General features: G+C 36.5%; 1 protein-coding gene across 1 annotated transcript; it reads left to right on the forward strand.

Moving 5' to 3' along the window:
• The first annotated feature begins 645 nt into the window (after positions 1 to 645).
• LOC114218096 (amelogenin, X isoform) lies at positions 646 to 7,324 on the forward strand. The gene is given in 5 exon segments (XM_088020354.1): positions 646 to 699; positions 2,792 to 2,839; positions 4,818 to 4,859; positions 5,132 to 5,557; positions 7,244 to 7,324. Coding segments are annotated over 5 exon segments (576 nt in total). The 3' UTR covers positions 7,250 to 7,324.
• Positions 7,325 to 9,966: the final 2,642 nt, after the last annotated feature.

Raw genomic sequence — 9,966 nt, forward strand, 5'->3', positions numbered from 1 at the left:
CCTGTTTACATCTTTTGCAGTGGGAACCCATAGAACTCAGAGGTGTTACTTCAAGGTCTGTGTATGATACTGCAAGGTTGGAACATGTAGAACTTAAATACTAGTCACTTAGTCTATTTGGCAACTTACTTAACATCTTTTCTCGGATGATTCGTTTTTGTTTTTAATAGCAGCAAAGCCCAGTGGACAATACAAGAAACATTTCTGTGACTCCTTGTTCTAAAAGTATAAAATGCAATACAATAATGGTAAATACCTTCATGATCTGAACTACTATAGCCAACAGCATTCTTTAATCATTACTTGGAAGTTACATTTAGCTTCTATGACCCTGGATGACTATAGAGGGTGGGATAGTAAAGGAAAATGACATTCTAAATTACATAATGATAGATGATTCATTTATCTATGTTTGTTTAGCTCACAATCTAAATGAAAAGCATCTTTATAGGGCTGTGACCCCAGAAACAATAAAATGAGCTAAGAAGTAGAGATTACATGTGAATAAAGTAATAAAATGGATGGTCCCAACCTCTTTACTAGCAATAGACTAATGCAAATTATATGTGTTTTATGAAGCATTAATTATATGCATGTTTGAGATAAGAAAGGCATGTGTTGACTTATATTTCAGGACCATAAGAAATGGGGACCTGGATTTTGTTTGCCTGCCTCCTGGGAGCAGCCTTCACTATGCTTGTGTGTAAAATGCTCCTTGTATAAATCAATTTCCAATTTCACAAGCTTGGACATAAAAATCTGCCCCATAGCTGTTAAACTTTAGGGTTTAAGACAGTACGAGATCTGACGTCCTCAAATGTTTCTGTGTTTAAGAAACACTTTGAAAATCTTGTTATAAGAAATATTCTCAGATGCCTCCACCCAAGATTCTGATTCAGTATAGCCAGAGTAGGGGTAGTACCCAGGACTCTGCTTTTTAACTAGCACCTGAGAAGATTTTTGTGGAAACAATTACCCTGTAAATATCGTCACACATCTCTAGATGGAAGAAATTTTTGGAAGGGACCCTTGAAAGTCCTCAATCAGCTTTAAGGAAATACTGCAAAAATGCAAGTTTTCTCTAAAACCCAATTTCCCACAAGAATCCAACTCTTTTTCTGCTCTGCAAACCCCAGTGCTGTTATCCTTCAGAGGGTAATATTTTGGTGCTAGGAATTTCCTTCTTGAATGATCTCCTTGTTGTCAGAGGCCATGTCCCTTTGGGTGCACCTGCCAAGCATATGAATTTCCATGTGGTTGTGCAAAATTCATGTGGATATATTTTACATTCAAATGTACCAAGGACCTGGAAATCTGGCCCATTCTCTTTAGACATAAGTACATAAGATCTGACAGCTTAGATCATTTGCAGGCAAAGCAGAACCCAGCTGCTTTTTGGTGTCATAAAGAGCAGTTGATAAACCAAAAGCCAGCAAAGTTTGCATATCTGCCTCCTCTCTTTGTCTCTTGCCCACAAGACAAAAGTTTTGTGCTCTGCCTTGCTGAAATCCTACATTGTGGCAATTCCTAGTATCCTGACAGGCCCCTAAATTACAAATAGAGCCCTTTTTGTACTCTTGAATTCAACACCCTCACTCCCTGGTGAAGGTATAGGAAAGGCAGTTGCATGACTAAAACAATTCACACTCAGATCGGAGCAAATAAACCCTTTTAGGAAATACGAGCGTTTAAAAATAATAGACCCTTAATTAGCTCAATGTCTGAGCAAGAGGTTCTGCATGGTTCTTTCTCCTCTCCCTCTCCCCCACTCCAGGGCCAATGGGCATCAGTCATGTGGCCTCTGTTTTGATGGGACAGACAGTCCTGGTGTAGATAATTATTCAGGCTGTTGTTTTTTTTTAAAAGATTTTATTTATTTATTTGAGAGAGAGAGAATGAGAGAGAGCACGAGAGGGAAGAGGGTCAGAGGGAGAAGCAGACTCCCTGCTGAGCAGGGAGCCCAATGTGGGACCCGATTCTGGGACTCCGGGATCATGACCCAAGCTGAAGGCAGTCGCTTAACCAACTGAGCCACCCAGGCACCCTATTCAGGCTGTTTTTTATTTTGAACTTTAAGTTTTTTTCTACCATAAAAACTTTGACAGAATAATAAAAAGAATCAGTTTAAATTTCATAAATCAACTCTTTCACTTTCTATAGGATTTATAATGTTTCCAATTTACTGCACCCATATCTTCATATTCGTCAATAATTCACAGGTAGTTATTTCTTTTGTTGTTGTTGATGTGGTTTGCATAACATTTGTGAGGAATCTCTTTGATACCTAGGCACTTATCTACCTCCTGATCTGTAAGGGAAGGTTTGTGAGACAATTCTCCTCTTGTTGATATTTCATAATTGTGTAAGAGTAATATATCTCTTTTTCCAACATGGAGTGAGTGTCATTAAGATATAAAATGGTGGATGAGATAGAATAGAATTAATTGACAACATTGATGTGGGGGTTGTCTGAAGATCACTGGAGGTTAATTGTGCACTGGTTTTTGCTTCCCGGTCTTAGGAAAGTCATTTAGTTGCTCTGGACCTCTTTAAAATGAGAGGGCTCCTCTCCTACACAGCGTACATGTTCAAACAAAAGTAGACTTCAAATATATTTTGCACCATACTGATTCTTTTAAAGTAATTTCTCTTAATGTGGATAATTGCATATTGACTTAATCTCTTCCCCTCTCTCCCTCTCTTTCTCCCTCTCTCCTTCCCTCTCTCTCCCCTGCTCCCTCTTCTCTCCCTCTCCCTCTTTCTTTTTCTTCTCCTTTCCCCTCTATAAAAGCTACCACCTCATCCTGGGCACCCTGGTTATATCAACTTCAGCTGTGAGGTAATTTTTCTCTTTCTAATTTTGACCATTGTTTGAGTTAACAATGTCCTGGGCTCTGCAAAGAATAGCGTGTTGATTCCTCAAGATATTTCTCAGTCCTGCTTTTTCATTCACATTACCAGCTTTCTCATTTGATGGTTGCTTCAAGCCTTCACTGCCCCAGCATGCTCCTACGAGACCTCTCTGACTCAGTTTCTTCTCCCTCTATGGCTATAAAGTTATCTGTCATGAACTACTATGGTGGAGTTGCATGGTAGGGCAGAAAGTGAATTCTGGCTGAACAGTTTTGTTCTATTCCAGTCATATAAAAGGTGGGGAAGTCAGGTAAGATGTTATATAAGCTCCTTATATAAGCTCCTTTACAGCTAGAAACTCATGAATCTAAGATGTTCATACTCTATGGGTTTCCCTTGTTTGTCTTCACTGAAAGATCAGTGACCAAGAGGTCTATGAGACATTCTCAGAGCAATGGAAAGCATAGTTCTGGAAATCAGGTTTGAAGCTCTCCTCAACCACATATTAACCACAGGAACTTGGGCAAATTGTTTTCCTCTCGGAAACTTTGGTTTCATCACCTGAGGATGGAAAATAATTATAATGTTCCATACTTCAAATAGTTTGAGGAGCAAAATAGTTAAGCAATATAAAAAGTGCTTTGTCAAGTGTAACTTAAGCAAGGTTAGTAATTGTTTCTTGTATTGATATAAAATGCTATACTACTATATGAAGGTATCCCTGGACCTGAGGTTACCCAAGTACAATACTATTTTTGGAGAAGTGAAACTAAATTCTTTCACAGGTTCAGATGATAATCTGTGAATCTGTTTACTTACACAAACTGAGGAAAAGTATTAACAACTTGAGGCAAGATTTTGTTATGTCTTAAAAGACTGACATATTTGACCAGAAAATCTGTGTTTTAGGTTGAGACACAATGTTTCTCTTTTATTTTTCATTATGACATCAAGACAAAAAAAGATATAATTAATGCTATATCACATTAATTTTTTTGAGCTGAGGTCATGCGTTTTTTAAATTTTTTATTGTTATGTTAATCACCATACATTACATCATTAGTTTTTGATGTAGTGTTCCATGATTCATTGTTTGAGCATAACACCCAGTGCTCCATGCAGAATGTGCCCTCTTTAATACCCATCACCAGGCTAACCCATCCCCCCACCCCCCTCCCCTCTAGAACCCTCAGTTTGTTTTCCAGAGTCCATCGTCTCTCATGGTTCATCTCCCCGTCTGACTTACTCCCCTTCATTCTTCCCCTCCTGCTATCTTATTCTTTTTCTTTTTTCTTAACATATGTTGCATTATTTGTTTCAGAAGTACAGATCTGTGATTCAACAGTCTTGCACAATTCACAGCGCTCACCATAGCACATACCCTCCCCAATGTCTATCACCCAGCCACCCCATCCCTCCCACCCCCACCACTCCAGCAACCCTCAGTTTGTTTCCTGAGATTAAGAATTCCTCATATCAGTGAGGTCATATGATACATGTCTTTCTCTGACTGACTTATTTCACTCAGCATAACACCCTCCAGTTCCATCCACGTTGTTGCAAATGGCAAGATCTCATTCTTTTTTATGGTTGCATAATATTCCATTGTATCACATTAATTTTTGTTTTGTTTTGTTTTGCTCTTGCAAAGAAGAGCAGGAACTGTGGAATTAAACAGAATCACCTCAGTAAGATTATGAGCCTCTTTAACTCCACATGACCTTGTCTGTAAAAGTGACAGTAATGACATTTGCCTCAGAGTATGTTAGAAAACATGAGAAATGTATGTGATGGATGTAATACACTGCCTAACCATAGGAAGTATCTGACAAATGTTTACCTTATTCTTTCTTCTGTAGAACTCACAGTCAGGCTATCAAATTTGATAGAGGACTGCATCAGTGAATCTGTATTTCATGCAACTAAATTAAAACAAATGTACTCTAATATCTCTTTCTCTTAAGGTGCTTTCACCTCTGAAATGGTACCAGAACATAAGGCATCCGGTATGCAGATTTTTTTGTTCTTTATTCCCTTAGAATATTAAGCACGTATTTCAATTTTCTTTTATGTGAAATAACATACCTATGCCACATACAGATACTAATGCGAAATTTAGTTTGTAAAAGGTCATATCTATGTGCACAGTTAGAAATTCTTATACAAGGAAAAATGAATAAATATTCATATTATCATAATGACAAAGAAAAACTTGACTACATCTCCAGCTGGAAGTCAGTGGAGCCAATGGTAAACCTGACTCTTTGTTTCTCACCAGTACCCTTCCTATGGTTATGAACCCATGGGTGGATGGCTGCACCACCAAATCATTCCCATGCTGTCCCAGCAGAATCCCCCGAATCACGCCCTGCAGCCTCATCACCACATCCCCATGGTGCCAGCTCAGCAGCCCATGGTCCCCCAGCAACCAATGATGCCAGTTCCTGGCTAGCACTCCATGACTCCAACCCAGCACCACCAGCCAAAGCTCCATCTGCCTGCCCAGCAGCCCTTTCAGCCCCAGCCCGTCCAGCCACAGCCTCACCAGCCCATCCAGCCCCAGCCACCCATACACCCCATCCAGCCCCTGCCGCCACAGCCACCTCTGCCTCTGATGTTCCCCATACAGCCTCTGCCCCCCATGCTTCCTGACCTGCCTCTGGAAGCTTGGCCAGCAACAGACAAGACCAAGCGGGAGGAAGTGGTGAGTATCCCTTGAAGCCAATATATCTGAGAAAATGATATTTATCTACATGACATGTTTATGGTAGGTTCAAAATCTATAATTTTGAATTTTAGCAATAATATAGACTACCAAAATGCATTCATTTTATGGGGAAGTATGAGGAATATCAGTCTTCCTTATCTTTCAAACATTTCATTAGCAACAGCAGGCTAGAATTATACTGAAGGATACCAAAAGTAATTTTAGGAGTGAAGAGAATGCAAATATCAGAATATAAAGCACGGTATATGGAAAATTTATTTAAAGACCTAAGAGAGACCTGTGGTAGGTGGTTTTCAATGTGACTGAAGGCAGCTAAGGTGGATAGACTTTTAGCATTTGATCCTAACATTAATCCTAGCAATGAATGCTAGAATTAATAGATGAGTAGGTTAATTTATAATAAAAATTTTCCAAATTTTAGCTTAAAATAATCTTTCATTAATAGAAGTTTTACAAATGAATTAGAAATACAGTAGGGTGAACTTCATCCATTCCCATTAAATCTCAGTGCTGTGTATGGAAGTTTATGTAATTCTACAATTACAAATGCAATTAGTGCTTTCCTGCTTAGAAGCAGCAAAGGACTAAATGGAAATTGAAATCTTTAAAAAAAATTATATTTTATGCAATATAGGGTTTTATGATTATATTTATGAGGCTATGGGACAATTTTTGAGGATTGTATAACAAATAATGTAGTACTTATAGTCAATTATTTACTTATTATTTATTTTAAAGAGGTTAGGAAACAGCAATTTTTTTAAAGATTTTATTTATTTATTTAAAGATTTTATTTATTTATTTGACAGACAGAGACACAACGAGAGAGGGAACACAAGCAGGGGGAGTGGGAGAGGGAGAAGCAGGCTTCCCACGGAGCAGGGAGCCCGATGTTGGGCTCAATCCCAGGACCCTGGGACCATGACCTGAGCTGAAGGCAGACGCTTAACGACTGAGCCACCCAGGCGCCCCAAGATTTTATTTATTTGAGAGAGAGAGAGTACAAACAGGGTTGGGGGGAGGTGAGGTGCAGGGGGAGAGGGAGAGGGACATCATGACCTGAGCTAGAGGCAGCCGCTTAACCGACTGAGCCACCCAAGTGCCTCTGTAGTCAATTATTTTAGTCTAAAGTTTATGTTCTCTAGTGAAGAGATACAGATTCTAGATAATATGTACACATATACTTATATACTATATAGAAAATACATTTCTTTGTTTAGTAATAAATAAGGCCATGTATTCATACCATATCAAAACTATTTACACAAAGGTGACTTTGGATAGGTAGTTTCAACTATTTAAAACTTAGTTTCTCCTGTGTAAATTTAGATTATAAATGGACAACTTCTTAGAATTGTTTATGGAAATAAAATAAAGTGGTTAACTGAGAGTCTAACAGGCAGGAAGTACTCAAAGAAAGATACCTATTGTAATTTTAATATTATATAGTAGATTTCAACTGTCCTGAGGCAGGGGCTATCTTCAGGGACAACTCATATCTAGCAACAATAAAACAACAAAGAAATTTTGGAGATTATAGAGTTCAAACTTAATTTGTAGTACATTTTTCAAGTAAAACTGAAGCTATATGTGTTACTGTACATGTAGTCTCTAAAAATATTTGTGAATTAATTTAAATGTTTCTTTTGCTATTTTTTTCAGGATTAAAAGATCAGAAAATGAGAGGAGTAGATATTTCATTTCCTTTTAGAAATGATACAAGAATATAATGATTTGTGCCTGAAGTAGGTTTACTAGTAAGTTTTGTAACTAAAAATAAATACTATTAGAATCCAATAAAATGTTTTTTTAAAAATCTATGTATTGTTTGTAATTAAATATAAAATTTCATATCACTTGAGAGAATTTAGAATTTACAAACTACAAACAGATGGTTTGGCAAGAAAATAACACTATTGTTTTAGAGAAAATTTAAAATACAATACCTCAAATCCTTTTTTGTGTATGTTTTAGTTTATACATGAGTTCTAATAGTAGATAAAGTAAAAAATTGACTGTACAGTCACTGAAACTAAACTCTTGAAAAATGCTTATATTACAAATGAATAAGAACCTGGAACACTGATTTTATACTTCAAATCAAAATTTGGACTTTTGTTTCTACTGATTGTACCAAAAACATTTTTAAATGAAATCATATGATATGTTTAATAATATACTAATTTAAAAATTATTAAATTTGTTTTTCAAAGGAAATTTTTATTAAATAGATTTTCCTTTGAAAAATGTACATTTTAAACACAAATCATTTCCTTCACTTTCATGGTCTTTAATATGGCAAATTCTACCTTATCATATTCAAAATATTAACAGATCCATACTTAATTTTTTTCTTCCTATACACACACAGATTTATAAACATTCTTTGCAGGGTGCACAGTACTCACAGTAACTTTATTCCAGTACCTTTATTATTAAAGCCCCTTAATCACTTTCTATAATGAATACATAGATTTACTGAAAGAGTATTGATATTGAAATAAATAAGCTGATTTTTAAAAATCTGAATTCATTAAAAAATTATGATTAAAGGAATTGGTATGGAGAGATTTTAATCAATTTAGTAAATATTTATTTATATCCTTTAAGATAAGGAACTATTCCATGCCCTGATTAAAACAGTAAGTTCCCATCCTTAAGGAATCTAGAACCTAGCAAAGGGATAAAATAAGATCACAAATACTGATAGAAGGCCTAGCAGCATTAACATAATGACAAAAGTATAGTCAAAATGCCCTGGCAAATATGGCAGACTTTCTTCATCATTTTTGCCATGCCAACAAACTGTCTCTTCCAGAGATGCAAAGATTTTCTGGCTGGAATTTAGAATAATTAGTTTGTCAATAACTTGCCTAAAGAAAATCCTCTTGATCTCAAACACACACACACACACACACACACACACACACACACACACACACACGCACACACTGTGCCTTGATTTTCTTATCTATAAAAAGTACTAATATTTATCTAAGTCCTTTTATGTCAACGAGCCACAATCCTAGCCCATAGTCAGTAGTCAATAAATGTTGGCTACAGTTCTTACATTTAGAAAGAAACATTATTTTGGTTCTCAATGGAACACCACACAGTTAAAACCAGGCATAATGCAGAATTAGGGCAGCACAGGAAACCTTTCAATACAAAAATTTTCAAAGTTTAACATACATCCAATTTATCAGTGAGCCACTCTCACAACAGAGCAAGATGAACACGTTATGTACTAATTGCTACCATGTATGATTCCTGAGGAACACGAACACACCCTACAATACAGTTCTTTGAAATCCCCAATGATACAATACCAGGTAGGCCTGGATGGACCAAGCTGTGAGAATTTTTTTTAAGATATGTTGAGTATGCTCCATATTAAACAACTATTTTTTTCTACATTGGTCTCTGCAGTAAGCATGCTTCCTTAAGCAGATTTAGAAAGGTGTATGGGAATTGGTCAGTCTGCTAAATACTGCTCAATGAACCATCATTAGCTTTATTTTTTTTAAAGATTTTATTTATTTATTTGACAGAGAGAGACACAGCGAGAGAGCACAAGCAGGGGGAGTGGGAGAGGGAGAGGCAAGCTTCCCGTGGAGCAGGGAGCCCAATGCAGGGCTCGATCCCAGGACCCTGGTATGGTGACCTGAGCCAAAGGCAGACACTTAATGACTGCGCCACCCAGGTGCCCCCCCATCATCAGCTTTAAAAGCCAAAGATTTATAATGTAAAATTAGTGCTAATAACAATATTGAGCATTTATTGAATTCTTATTATATTCCAGATATTGTTCTAATTAAATGACATGCATTTACCCATTTAGTAATCACAACCTTATAGAGGTAGACTCATCTCTATCCTCATTTTATTTTATTTTATTTTTAAATTTTTTATTTAAATTCAATTTAGTTAACATATAATGTATTATCAGTTTCAGAGATAGTGTTCAGTGATTCATCAGCTGCATATAACACCAAGTGCTTATTCCATCAAGTGCCCTCCTTAAACCCCATCCTCCCCTCCCCTCTAGCAATGCTCATTTTAGAAAGGATGCATTGTTTAAACTTTCAACTTTAAAAGGAAATAAGTACTTTTTAAAACACGCATACACTTGAACTAATCTTTTACTATTGCTTCTATTTATATAATCTGGGCAATATAAATTCAATTTGATCATAGTCACAAAACTCTTCTCATTTTCACTAGACTTTTGCTGTCCATTTGACTTTCCAAAGATGTGTTAAGTAACTATTATTAAGTCAAACAAAGGAACTCCCGATCTAAGCACAGCTTTGCAGTTGTAAGGAAAAAATTCCTTTTGTGGTAAACTGCCACAGCAGATAAAGAAACTTTGCAAATATGGACAC

This window comes from Eumetopias jubatus, unplaced genomic scaffold (genome assembly GCF_037043125.1).
Source record: "Eumetopias jubatus isolate StellerSeaLion01/CBP00866 unplaced genomic scaffold, mEumJub1_p1.0 scaffold_23, whole genome shotgun sequence".
Classification (NCBI taxonomy): domain Eukaryota; kingdom Metazoa; phylum Chordata; class Mammalia; order Carnivora; family Otariidae; genus Eumetopias; species Eumetopias jubatus.